Source organism: Delphinapterus leucas, chromosome 4, assembly GCF_059928025.1.
Source record: "Delphinapterus leucas isolate spDelLeu-1000000601 "Yukka" chromosome 4, BTC_Dleu_Yukka2, whole genome shotgun sequence".
Taxonomy (NCBI): domain Eukaryota; kingdom Metazoa; phylum Chordata; class Mammalia; order Artiodactyla; family Monodontidae; genus Delphinapterus; species Delphinapterus leucas.
The window spans coordinates 47,778,674-47,793,124 of NC_143132.1; the positions used below are offsets into that span (position 1 = coordinate 47,778,674).

The 14,451-nt window shown below is 38.6% G+C and overlaps 1 protein-coding gene across 4 annotated transcripts in view; it reads left to right on the plus strand.

Annotated features, from left to right (window-relative positions):
• The window catches only part of CMSS1 (cms1 ribosomal small subunit homolog), a 383,286-nt gene that overhangs the window by 355,770 nt on the left and 13,065 nt on the right, over positions 1-14,451 (plus strand). For all 4 annotated transcript variants that reach the window (XR_002646648.2, XM_022588026.2, XM_089910452.1 and 1 more), the window contains 4 exons: positions 6,337-6,408; positions 8,482-8,611; positions 12,220-12,279; positions 14,047-14,149. Coding sequence is in view for 3 of the 4 variants with exons in the window: in XM_022588026.2 (XP_022443734.1) it covers positions 6,337-6,408; positions 8,482-8,611; positions 12,220-12,279; positions 14,047-14,149 (365 nt within the window). In the remaining variant the exon portion in view is untranslated. The remainder of the gene's footprint in view (positions 1-6,336; positions 6,409-8,481; positions 8,612-12,219; positions 12,280-14,046; positions 14,150-14,451) is intronic.

Consider the following 14,451-nt stretch of genomic DNA (forward strand, 5'->3'; position numbering starts at 1 on the left):
ACCCTCTCAGCTTCTGAATATATAACTCCTTTAAGAATTGTGTGGGGGCTTCCCTGGTGATGCAGTCGTTAAGAATCCACCTGCCAATACAGGGAACACGGGTTTGAGCCCTGGTCCATGATGATCCCACATGCCACAGAGCAGCTAAGCCCATGTGCCACAACTACTGAGCCTGCACTCTAGAGCCCGCGAGCCACAACTGCTGAGCCCGTATGCCACAACTACTGAAGCCCACATGCCTAGAGCCCGTGCTCTGCAACAAGAGAGGCCACTGCAATGAGAAGCCTGCGCACCGCAATGAAGAGTAGCCCCTGCTCACCACAACTAGAGAAAGCCTGCATGCAGCCATGAAGACCCAACGCAGCCAAAAATAATAAATAAATTTAATCAATTAATTAATTTTTTTAAAAAAAGAATTGTTTGCGTCTCCTATGATTCTTCTGGGGATTTACTCTATTAGGCAGAAGTCACACCCACAATGTTTTCCAGATAACCCCTTCTGTACCTTGGGCTTCAGCTGAGACAATTACAAGATAAGACCCCTTAAGCTTCCTAGACTCATGTTTGAGAGAATCTGCGAGGCACACCTTTAATCTCTTTAAAAACTTTTGTTTTTTCTTTTTAATTTGGCTGCACTGCGGGGCTTGCAGGATCCTAGTTCCCCGACCAGGTATCAAACCCGGACCCTCAGCAGTGAAAGCATGGAGTCCTAACCACTGGACTGCCAGGGAGTTCCCTTTAAGTATTTCTTATGTAACTGTGACTGTGTCCAAAATTTTTGAACAGTGTGTTCAGGCACTATCCACCTAGCAATCACCTTATTTTTGACACATTTCAAAGTAATTTGCAAAATCAGTACACTCCCCTCAGATGCTTCAGCATGCATATTATTTTTAAAAGCTCAATATTTACTTTAAAGTTCTTTTTTTTTTCTTGTAAGGTGAAGTTAACATACAATAAAATACACAAATGTCAAATGTACCATTCAATGAGTTTTGACAAATTCATATAACTCCGTAATACACACCCCTACAGGATACAGAACATTACCATCACCCCAGAATCCTTTCATGCCACCTCCCTGTTAATCACCATTCCAAACTCCTTGCTCCTGAGGCAACCACTGTTCTGATGCTTTTTCCCCCAAAATTTGTTTTGCTTTTTCTAGGATTTCATGTAACTCCATCAGTCTTTAGCTGTTTTTCTTACTTGCTACCTTATATTTTATACTGCAGTTTCTTGATTTACCACTTTCTGATTATCTTCCTGAGGTAGCATAGGAGGACATAGTCCTCTCACCTATGCCCTATTCCCTCTCCAACTGCTACTTCCTCGGCCGATACACTATTACATTTTGGTTAAAACAGTTGTCACTCTTTCATTATTATGACCATGGAAACACTGTTCAGTGCTGAGAAAAAGAGAAGTTATAATCATCCCTCCTTTCTTATACAACTCTTTATTTTTATGTATTAATAATTACCTCATTTCTTCACTTGCCTAGCTTGCTATGTTCCTACTGTTAATTGCTCCCGTATGTTCCAACATCTCTTCCACATGCCCATGGACAGTATTTTCCATATGCTCAAATAGATCAGTTATTGTTCTTTCCTACAGATCTCCACACTTTTGTTCCACTCTGAATTGGTTATTCTCTAGGCCTGCTGAACAACTGAGACTTCTCTTTACTGCCCCTTCAGTAGCCTCCCGGATTGGTCTCCCTACTTACTGAATCCTATGTCATCCTCTTGATTTAGTCCTTTATTATGCTGGAATAGAGCCTTGAGTATCTGTGGGTAGGAAGTAAATTTTTTGAGATCTTAAATATCTGAGAATGTTTACTGAAATCTGAAATTTTTCCTCTTAACTTGATTGATAATTTTGCTGGGTATAAAAATCTAATTTGAAAAAAAAATCTAATTTGCAAATAAATTTTCCCCATAATTTTGAAGGCTTTGTTCTACTGAGTTCAAGCATCAATTACTGCTGTTGCACAGTCTGCCACCATTCTTTTCTTTGACCTTTTGTATTTTGTATGTTACTGTTTTTCTTTTCATAAGTTTTTAGAATCTTTTGTTTGTCCAGGATGTTCTGCAATTTCACAGTGATTTTCCTTAGCATGGTTATTTTTCTTATCCATTGTACTGTACACTTAATGGGCTTTCAATTTGGAGTTTCATGTTCTAGAAATTTTCCTTCAGTTCTGGAAAGTTTTTCATACATTATTTTTTTATTACTTCTTCCCCACTGTTTTATATGACTCTTACTTTCTATAATACCTTTTATTGGCATGTTGATTCTCTTGGGCTGATTCTCTAATTTTCTTACCATTTTTTTCTTATCATTTTTTCATCTTTCTGGGAGATTTTTTCTACTTTATCTTCAAGCCTTCCTCCTACATTTTTATTCCAACTTTCTTTAATTTTTATTTTAATTATTTTAATTTTTTGCTGCATTGGGTCTTCATTGGTGCGCACAAGCTTTCTCTAGTTGTGGCAAGTGGGGGCTACTCTTCGTTGCAGTGCACAGGCTTCTCATTGCAGTGCCTTCTCTTGTTGTGGAGCACAGGCTTTAGGCACGCGGGCTTCAGTAGTTGCAGCACGTGGGCTCAGTAGTTGCGGCACGCGGGCCCTAGAGCGCACTGGCTTCAGTAGTTGCAGTGTGCAGTCTCAGTAGTTGTGGCTCGTGGGCTTAGTTGCTCTGCAGCACGTGGGATCTTCCCCGACCAGGGATCGAACCCATGTCCTCTGCATTGGCAGGCAGATTCTTAACCACTGTGCCGCCAAGGAAGCCCCCCAACTTTCTTATTTGTTTTAAGGTTTAAATGTTTTTTTTTATTTTTTTTCCTTTTTTATAGCATCCTCGTTTTATAGCATCTTGTTTCATGGCTGAAAATTCTTCCCTCTTCTCTCTGAGAATATTAATTGTAATTGTTTTGAAGTACAGTCTCTGTTTCCTCAGTGTTCTTTTTTCTTTTTTTTGTTTATTTGCTATGATGTTGGAGACTTTCCTTAGATGTCTGATGAACCTTAGCTGTCTATTCATATTAGAGAGAAACACACTAAAAAGTTAATGGAAAACTTTCGTGCATAAATGGGGCTTGTTAATTAGTGGACCTCTTGGTAGGGTGATATGATAACAAAGCTGGACATTTACTATGGAACCCCCAAATGTCACTCTCTTGTGGCATTTCTCTTAGGCCATTTTATTTTTCCAGAGAAGAATTCAGTAGTGTTCTGCCTACACTATATAAGCCTCTCTTGAAATATCCTGAAACAGGGACAGGAAAAGGAAATGAGCCTCAACCTCTACCCTGCCTCCCTTGTGCTAGACTTCTTGGTCTTCTTATTCTCTCCAGAACATAAATCTCCAGTCTTCTGTTAGGAAGAACAAGATGAGAGGAAGCGGTAATGGGATAGTTGCTTGGCTGCCTGAGCAGAAGATATAGCCAGGTGGGTGTAGGAGGGAGGCTAATCATTTTAAACGTGAAGTTTCAACCAGTCTCTTTCTTTCAAACCCTTTCCCCTCTGTAGTACCTTGTACCACCCACTGCTGAACCTTTTCAGAGTCCAACAGGTGAAACAGACACACTTATTGTTAGCATCTGTCTCTCTAGAAACCCAGGTGCTAGATGTCTCTCTCCCTATGCTAAATAGCTTACATCCAGTTTCAACCCTTTCCATTTTCCAAAATGTTGTTGAAATCTCTCCACTACTGTTGTCCTTTCTCCTGGTTTCTTCGTCCTTATAGACTTATATCATTTTCAGTTTCCTTTATTTTCAATTTTTTAAAAATATTTATTTATTTATTTGGTTGTGCCAGGTCTCAGTTGCAGCAGGTGGGCTCCTTAGTTGTGGCTCGCGGGCTCCTTAGTAGAGACATGTGAACTGTTAGTTGCAGCATGCATGTGAGATCTAGTTCCCCAACCAGGGATAGAACCTGGGCCCCCTGCATTGGGAGCATGGAGTCTTAACCACTGCGCCACCAGGGAAGTCCCTCCTTTATTTTCATTTTAGTAGCGTTTTGAAAATGATTTGCCATGGTTAAAACCAGAAGACTCATTCTTAAAGGATATAATTTTTGACACTTTAAGGAATTGAAAACGTGCCCCAATTAATTGCTTCACTGAAAGCTTAATAAGTTTTTTTTGGTATATTTTTGGGCAAGTGTGATTCTTCTAAATCTTTAACTTCATACTCAGGGTACATATTTAAAAATCACTGCATAAAGAAATGACATTACTTATTAACTGCCAAAGTCAGATACTGTTGGAATCAGTTTCTAGAAATGGTTAGTTGGCCTACCCTGAGTCTTCCTCATCTTACCTAGTCTCTCTGAGGGGAGACATCAGCATCTGTAAGGCAGCTGGCAACGTTTAGGAATTTTCAATACTATGGACTTTGTATTTCTTCATAAAGTAGTCTCACTTCTATGGAAATTGACCCCATAAACTAGCTTCTTCATTAGCACCCTACTGCAACCAGCTAAAGTGACTGCTCCCAGAAAACAAATATCATACTGCATTTCCTTTAAGATGATGTAAGAATTTGAACCTAACATGTAAACCTGTTACGGTATCTTGACAAAAGCAGTTGTCAAGCATGTTTCTTTTTTCCTTTGCGTGATTCAGAATTGTGTTTTTATTTTTTCTTCCAGAATTGGAGAGTCCATATCCTTATAACTGAGCTCATTTCCACATTTAATTTGTGTCATGTTTAACTGGCTTTGTAAACCTGGCATAAATACAAACCCCGCACATTGAACATACTCTTAGAGAGCACCCCCATTTGCTAAATAAGAAAATGAAACAGGTCTACATCTGCTTCCCCCCAAAACCTTCATAATGGGGACAAGATACTGAAGTATGCCTTGAGGGATCTAGGGAGATACTAATTGTATCCAGGCCTTTGCCATAGCAGCATGAGCTGATGTTGGCTTGATCTGTAATTGGACTCTTATGACTGTCTGGCAGCTTCTGTGACATATTAGTGGCCTTGGCCCAGTTTCTAATTGGCATCAAATTAGCGTGTATCTGCATCCACAAGACAGCTTAACTTTCTAAATAAGAGAGGCCCTAATATCTATTTTCTTTAGCTATGATGCAATTGTACTTTGCAGGTTTTTTCTTTTAACTGAGAAGCAGCTGAAATTTCAAGATTCCCGTATTACTTTAATCCTGAGCCTTTTGAATCTACTTCTCTATAACTGAAACAGAGCCTAGAAACTGCTGGTCCTGGCCCCATGTCTTGAAGAAATTACATAGCATTATATCTCTCTGGATTCAGGCCATAGGCATTCTTAATCTGTAGGCTATCTGGAAACTTTAATAGAAAGCTTCATCTGTAATCATTTTAAACAGAGCCAGTAGAGACAAGATTGCTTTAGTTAGTAGTTTACCAGCTTAAACTGAGTACTCTCTAGTTGGAATGGAAACTTAATCAAGAAAAAACTCAGAATAAGTTTTCACTTATATTTTATGTCTTACTTGGCAACTTGTTTGAAAATGTTGCATAAAAGATCTAGTACAGGAAACATTTTATATAACTGCCTATGATTAATAAATATGGAATCTGAAGCATTCTATTTTATAAATCAAGGTCTTAGTCCAAATTTCCTGTTTTTCTACACTAAAACAAAACAAAACAAAAAACAAATCCTTAGGGTAAAAATAGCACTAAACTATATAGGGTACTCCAGGGGTCAAGGCAACAGGCAAAATCAATTACTCAGGATGCCATGGTGTTGAGGCTTTTGTCAGACCATAAGCAGAAACATTCATTTTGTAGTCACTATAGATAAGACATTTGGTGCAGCTGGTTTCATAAAAATATAAGTAAATATATCCTACTTCAGATTTTCTGTGCCTATTGAGGAGAGGAAAGGAATGAATAACAAAATGATAAGTCAGTGACTTGGAAATACAGACTCACACATTGCTAGTTCCTGGAAACACCAGTCATTCTAGTCAAAGACTTCTTTACTACATCTTAATTTTAATCACATCTCTTTCTGCCTGTATTTTCCAAACCTAGCCACTGTCTTCCATCTTTAATACCCTGTACCACCACCTCAAACACATATATACACTTACTCACACATTTTGACCTTTGTTCAAAGATTTTCCAGTCTTAAGTCATCTGCACTTTCTCACTTTTACAAATTCTCTCAGCTCGGCCCCTGCATAATAGCCTTCAGTGGATTTTCCAACATTTCTTTGTCCAAGATACTCTGAAGAATACATGCATGACAGTAGATATTGATACTTTGGGATTCATACCATTAGTTGACACCTCATCATGCTAAGGTGAAAGTTTTCTCATTTACATTTCTTTATAGCCTAAAGAATGTTTCTTGATACAACCAAAGGAAACAAATGAAGATGCCACCAAGACCAGGAAGAGGAAAAAGGTAATATTAATAATTTTTTACAATGGTACAGCCCCACATGGTTTCTATCACATTGTTATATAGTGTACTTTGATGAGGCAATTATTGTAATCCCCACTTTAGATATGCAAAAATTGTAAAATTCATTGAGGTTTGGTGACTTTCCTAAGGTCACTAGTAATAAGTGTTTCTGTTGGAGCTAAAAATAAATCCTTCTAATTCCTATTTCAGTCTTGTGGATACCAAACATCTTTGTTACCCACCCTGTGTTTTCACTGTGGTTAGAAGTCAGACAGGGGTTTCTAATTCTAAAAGGGGCCCAGAGCTCTCCTGCCCTCTGGCCCGTCTGGCTCTGTCCAAGAAAAGAAATTTACCAACCTTCTTTTCTTACCCATTTCATTTTTTAAAAGCCTTATGTCTTAAAGTATTAATAAAAAGAAAATAATAAGCAGATGAAAGTAGTGTAAGTATAAGGCATTTCTGACTCTAATTTCAAATGATAATTTAAACCAAAAGGCTCCCCTTGCGTTTTAAGACTTGCCTGTGAACATACAGAAAACTCTGTTGCTCCTATACAAACTTTCTTATGGCTCAGCCTTGAAGAAAGTGTGGTTAGCTTTTTTTTTAATAAATTTATTTAATTAATTAATTTATTTTTGGCTGCGTTGGGTGTTCGTTGCTGTGCGTGGGCTTTCAAGCACAGGCTGTAGGCACCCAGGCTTACGGTATTTGTGGCACGTGGGCTCTAGAGCACAGGCTCAGTAGTTGTGGCACACGGGCTTAGTTGCTCCGTGGCATGTGGGATCTTCGTGGACCAGGGTTCAAACCTGTGTCCCCTGCGTTGGCAGGTGGATTCTTAACCACTGCACCACCAGGGAAGCCCGAAAGTGTGGTTAGCTTTGACCTTCCACCACAGTTGTCAAAACAGCAATGTAATTCTCTCCCTGCCAAGAAGGGTCTACTGCTGTAGTCAGCAGAGGAAATGCGATTGGGATTAGAGGAAACAAGATGGACTCAAACCAATTACTTAACAGCAAGCTTTTAGAAAACAGAGTGTGTGTGCATATGTTTTCCTTGCCTGCACATGGCCAAATAGGAGGATGGGAAATGCCAAATTGGCTGAGTTTTGGCAAGTCCTTAAAGAAACGACTTTTAACTTCTCTTTGATAGTTTGACACTAATGGCCTTCAGGAGTGTTAAGTTCTTGGGGTTCAAGGTCAGAACTCCAGCTAGCTAGTTTAGCCTTGGCTGAGGTCATGCTAAAATGTGCCCACGGATGACGTGTTCTTTTAAAGTTAATTCATTTGACAGAACTTTGACCGTTCTTGGCAGTGGTATGAAAAGGAAGATAGTATGGAAGGAGGGGGGAAAAGCTGGGGTAGAAGGCAAGGAAGGGCTCTTTCTGGATTTTTGGTGAAATACTAGGAAGAAATAAGAAGGGAAGTTTATGATGAAAGTTAAATGAACAATTGTGCATTCCTAGTACATTGCAGACATTCAGTAAATGCTACACAAATAAGTCCAAATCAAAATAGATGTTGTAAAGTATCCTGTTCTGCTTTCCATAGGGCCAATTCAAGATGTCTCTCCCAAGACTTGAGAATTGAGGGTCTCAAGTGCCCCTATTTAGTGTCCTCCTTTGCTGAGATTAGTCCTGCAACTCTTACTTTAATCCCAGAAATCCAAACTGAGACTCAGTGCCTTAAGAACCAGGTTACACAAGAAATTCTCAAAATTCTACTCTCCCAGGAATACACATTTTCTGAGGCTTAAAAGGAGGTTTCCACAAGCAACAAGATTTATTGACTTTTAACAGAAAATTGTAGCCTATTATAGACTCCTGCAAAATTTTTAGTTCTACTAGCAGAGACCAAGAGTTATAAGGAGTCTTTTAGATCATCCATTCATTTTTCAAAGCAGTAGTTATGTCCAAGAAGTATCTTTTAAGTTTTCTCAAGTGTGTTTATTAGAACTCCCATTCACACCTGGCTATCACAGAACCTACTTACAGTTTAAATGCCAGAGGAATCAACCTATCCTAAGCCAAATGCCATCCTAAAATCTGTCTTCCCATTTTTACTTCTTTCTCATCAGAAGAAAATTACTGATGTTCTTGCAAAATCAGAGCCAAAACCAGGGACACCTGAAGACCTACAGAAGCTGATGAAAGACTATTATAGCAGCAACCGCTCAGTGATTGAATTAGAAGAACTAACCCTACCAGGTACAGCCAGGCTTCCTTGTTGTTACTCCTTCTAATTAATATATTTCCACGTGCTAGTACTCCTTTCCTCAACCTAATAGTTTTAACTGTTGGATGATTTCTTCATTCAGATGCTAACTGGTATTCGTTCAGTCTAATAGAAGGATTTGTAATTTTTATTCAAAAGGTATTGGGTGTACATTTTTTTGGACAGATTCTTCAATGAATAAGAATTTTAATGAGGATAGAAGTTAAATTAAAAAAAGATAAAGCACACATTCAAAAGTATAGATAATTAATTTACTCATCCTTTATAGATAAAAACTTTAGCTTTAATAACATCTTAGTTTTGTTGTTGCCCTTATCATGGATATCTAGTCATGGTTTTGCTTTTAGGGTAGTATTTTGGGTCCCAGTCAAGACTTTTTTCAAGTAAACCATCTAAAGATAGGGACAAAATTCTGCATTTTTAGCAAGGCTGACACCTCACCCTGTGTGATTCTTTTTTTTTTTTTTTTTTTTTTTTTTGCGGTACATGGGCCTCTCACTGCTGTGGCCTCTCCCGCCGCAGAGCGCAGGCTCCGGACGCGCAGGCCCAGCGGCCATGACTCATGGGCCCAGTCGCTCCGCGGCATGTGGGATCTTCCTGGACCGGGGCACGAACCCGTGTCCCCTGCATTGGCAGGCGGACCCTCCACCACTGCGCCACCAGGGAAGCCCTGTGTGATTCTTAAGCCTATTATCATTTGAGATCTACTGCCTTAGATATTTATAATTAAGTTAAAAGATATTGGAAAATTATTTTAAAAACCAGTTTTAATTAATTTCAAAATAATGGTATAACCTGTAACTCTTTTGCACAGAGATTGAAGAAAAGATGTCATAAAATCAAACTGCAGAGGGTTTGTGCACCACTGCTTCAGATGAGCTCTCTATATATAGACTACTAGAGATATCTAACACTGCTTTTGGAAAAAGTCAAGGGTAGCTTGATTTCCTTTTTCCATTACAACTTTATGCTTTCTAGAGGCTTGAGAAGCTGAAAAACATCCCATACCCTGAATTTTTATAACTCTTTCATAAAATGATGTGTGTGTGTGTGTGTGTGTGTGTGTGTGTGTGTTTGTATGTGTTTTAAATGCACGTTGGGTTGGAGACATCAGTACCCCTGTCTGTTCCTTTTCCAAAAGGAACACCCTTTAGGGAATTGAAGGAACCCATTTCCACATGAGCGAGTTCTGGAGTTTTCTACTTACTGAGATCAGAAAGCCCAACAGCAGTTAGAAACCACTCTTCTCAGCACAGCAGCTCCTCAGGAGGAGAGTTAGGTCCTGGCTCTTCTATCCTCAGGAACCAGGTATTATAACAAAGCCTCTTCAATGTTTAACTGAAGTTTGATTTTACTCTGACTCAGTGGTCAATTTTCCCTTCTAGTTCTTTGTTAGAGTTTGCCTTCACCTGAATAAGGACTTGTAAGATAATGGGACCACTGCTACTCTGTAACCTCATGGAACATTGTAATTTGCTAGAATTGTAGAGAGTCAAAAGTCAGAAGAAAAAGCCTTTAAGGAGTCATTTGATTTCCATACTGAGTTTACATTATATTATATCATCATTAGAGTGCAGTAATATAGTTAGGCAAGAATGTGTGGTCATGGTTGGCTGAGGGGAAAATGTTTAAAATATGTTAAAAATACTGCTATAGCCAAAAGGAACAGGTTTTCATTTTCAGTTAAGAAATTAGGCCATTCTGAGCCACAGTGAACAAAGGCATCATAAGAAGGTTTTAGAGAAAACACCCATCACTACACTGTCAGGACCAAGGACACAGAGGAGGTCTCTGTTATTTGAGAGGAGGGGCACGCCATGGGCTATCTGGAACAGTCTCAGGAAGGGGCATAAATACAAGATGGATATAAGTAATAAAATATTGTTCCTATTTAGTTTGCTGAGTGTCTAACTTGGTTGTGGTTTGAAGTTGTTTGTGTCTGTAGGGCAGCAACATGTCTTTTCAATTAATACTGTGCATGTACATTGTTAATGTCATACACATGGGAACTTAATTAGAGTTTTGAGGCAGGAATCACTTAGAGCTAACTCAGCTGTCCTCCTGAGAGCTGCAGTGTGGTTTAGATCAGTGCTAAATGCCTGTAAGCTAGCCGCAACTGAATCACCCAGGAACTTAAAAAGCAAATTCCCAGGCCCAGCCCCAAGGAATTCTGACTTATTGAGCAAGGGGGAGTCCATTCCAGGAATCTGTATTTTTTGTAAAGTTCTCCAGGTGAGTCTGGTCATATCCAGGCTTGGGAGATTACAGTTTTAAAGACCATCAAAGGCTCAACAACAGTATAGGGGGCAACATCTTTGAAGTTGGTTACTCACATATTGTGAGTTATATATGCTGGGGCACAGCATAAGTTTCATTTAATTTAGTGATAGTTTACTCCCTAACACACTGCTATGTTTATAGACAGACTTCTTCTGCTATAATGAATTAGGATGCTAAACATTATGTTGCTTTTTTATACATCTTAGGTACAGAGTTAATAATACTACATAATTGCTAGACCATGATCATTGTTGGTTGAGCAAGGCTCCTATGTTTTATTGTAGCCCGTTCCATTCTTTCATTGTGTTGTTGTGCTGTGTTATGTTAATGTTGTATTTTGATGCATTATTCCCTCTTTTCCCCATCCACACTCCAAATTCCTTTCTCCATAGGCATAATGTTACTATACCTTTTTAAATATGCATATGTTCTTGTAAAATATATCATATTGTTGTGTGTGGATACATTTTACAATTTATTTAAATGATGTTGTGCTGAACCTCTCATTCTGTTTCTTTCCTCACTTAGCACTTTTTCAAGATACCTGTATAGCTTTAAGTACATCTACTTCATTGCTTCTAAAATGCTACATAGTATTCCAATGATTTCATTGACCACATGTTGCTCATCTGTTTTCTCCGATATGGACCTTTAGGTTGCTTCTAGTTCCCCAATATTACAAATAATGCTAGTATGAATATACTTGAGTATGTCTCTTTACAGACTACACAAGAATTTCTTTCCATTATTTACTCAGGAATGTAATCCTGGGGTCATAGGGTATAAACACCTTAATTTTACTACCATCCAGGATAGCGATACCACTTTACACCTCTACCTACAGTTCACAAAGAGCTTCCATCATCCTACATTCTCAGCAACACTTGGTATATATATCTTTCTAACAGTTGCCATTCTAAAGTGTGTGCAAAGTGTTATCTCATTTTGTATTAATTTGCATTTCTATGATGACGAGTTTGAGCATCTCCACATAGATTTGTTAGCTATTTCAGCTTTGCCTTTGTATATTGCCTATTCCATGGATTTGAAAATAAAGATGCTTCATTAGTCCATTGAATGATACAAGCTTCTGTTTCACTACTCTAAGAAATGATGGACAGTTTAAAGTTTACTTATTGTTGCTGCTGCTGTTGTTTTAAATGCTAGACAACTTTAAAATATATGAGTCCCCAATTCATTAATGTTGTACAACCTATTCAAGAATACACCATTCACATGTAATCTATTTTGAGTATGTGTTTGCGAAATCCTCTACAAAGCATGTTTCTCGTATTTCTAGACTCCTGCTTCCTCAAGGCCAATGATTTGACTCACAGTCTTTCATCATATCTAAAAGAAAGTAAGTAAACTCATTTTTTAAAAAATTATTCATCAAGTTTTATTATTTCCATTAAAACATTAGATGTATCTCTTTAAAATAAAAACTTTTAAAACTTCATTTAAAATCAAGTTTCCATCTTAAATGGATCTTAAATGAAGGTTTTTTAGGTCCATCTTGTTATTAATTTTTATTTATTTAAATTTATTCTTGTTTCTCTCTGGTATTGGGGATTTGGGTTTTGGTCTTGTTTTTGTTTTACAACACATTAGAAGTATTGCTCCTGGAATCCAGAGAATTCTCAGTGTTCTAGTTGCAGGTACCCCATCAATTTGCTATTTGACTTGGCACAAGTCACTGAGGACTCCTCCAGGACTCTATTTTGTTATCTGAAAGACAAGGAAGTTGGACTATGTGATCTTGAACCCATCTCTGAGGTTCTGAAATTCTGTTCCCATGTTCAGAATTCAGACCATGGCTATTGCACAGACAATCTAATTTGATCTTTTCGATTGAATGTAGGCAGTAATAACTAGATTATTCATGCTAGGTAGTCATTTATTGTGACCAACAATGAAATAGTTTAGACATGGTGATTTAACATTCCTTTTTCAAATTCTAACCAATTCTGATGACACTCAGCTTGAGTTCATAAACCTTTCTTAGCCTCAAATTCAGCAAATGTAAATGTAGGTAATAATGGAATCAATCTCAATGGATTATGAGAACTAAAAAAGTTATGTAAAGTGCATAGCACAGTATCAGTGTTTAATAAATGTTTGCTGTTTTAATATCATTTCCATTTTATATCTTATGCTGAGTGTCCCTTTAAAATGAAGCATTATTTATTTATTTATTTTTGGCTGCGTTGGGTCTTTGTTGCTGCACTCACGCTTTCTCTAGCTGCCGTGAGCGGGGACTACTCTTCCTTGCGGTGCGCGGGCTTCTCATTGTGATGGCTTCTCTTTGTTGCAGAGCACGGGCTCTGGGCGCGTGGGCTTCAATAGTTGTGGCACGTGAGCCCAGTAGTTGTGGCTCGCGGGCTCTAGAGAGCAGGCTCTGTAGTTGTGGCGCACGGGCTTAGTTGCTCTGCAGCATGTGGGATCTTCCCGAACCAGGGCTCGAACCTGTGTCCCCTGCATTGGCAGGCGGATTGTTAACCACTGTACCACCAGGGAAGTCCTTAAAATGTAGCATTTTTATTTTTTTTATTGTTTTTTTTTTTTTGTGGTACAGGGGCCTCTCACTGTTGTGGCCTCTCCCATTGCGGAGCATAGGCTCCAGATGCGCAGGCTCAGCGGCCATGGCTCACGGGCCCAGCCGCTCTGCGGCATGTGGGGATCTTCCCGGATCGGGGCACGAGCCCGTGTCCCCTGCATCGGCAGGCAGATTCTCAACCACTGCGCCACCAGGGAAGCCCCCAAATGTAGCATTTTTAAATCAGTTCTTTTCCCGTTTAGTCAACACTGCCTTTAAAAAACAAACATAAATTAAAATATAGAAAATGTTGTATTATTACAAACTTTTTAAATTTTCCTTTTATTTTTGTACAAACTTAGTCCTAAAAGTGGTCACATTTAGCTACTTGGCATATTATATGTTTTGTGGTATAAGTTAATGATATTTCATTTTAGTTTAATATCTAGAATAACCAGAGAATAGAATCTAAACAGTGCTCATATTTTATTTTACTTAAGCAATAACAAAGAAGTAATTGGGGGATATTCAACTTTGGAGGCTTTATTTTGCTATATTTAGGGTAATATTTTTCTCATCGTCTTTTTTCAGTCTGCCCTAAATGGGTGAAACTTCGGAAAAACCACAGTGAGAAGAAATCGGTCCTGATGCTGATTATCTGTGGCTCTGCCATCCGAGCCCTGGAGCTCATTAGGTTGAAAGCTTCACCTGTTCCATTTCGTAACTGTTTTCTGAGTAACTGATATGTGCCGAGCTGACAGGTTCTATATGCTGGAGAGCAGCAATAAATAAAATATACAGAGTCCCCTCTCTCATGGAACCTACTTTCCAGTAAGGGAGGCAGACAATAAACAAATAAATATGCATTATAATGTCAAGTAGTGATAAGTTATGTAGGAAAAAAAATAAAGCATGGCAAATGGATAGAAAAAGATGGGGGCTACTTTTAAAAGGGTAGTCACAGAAAGCCTCTTAGGAGATTGACCTATGAGCAGA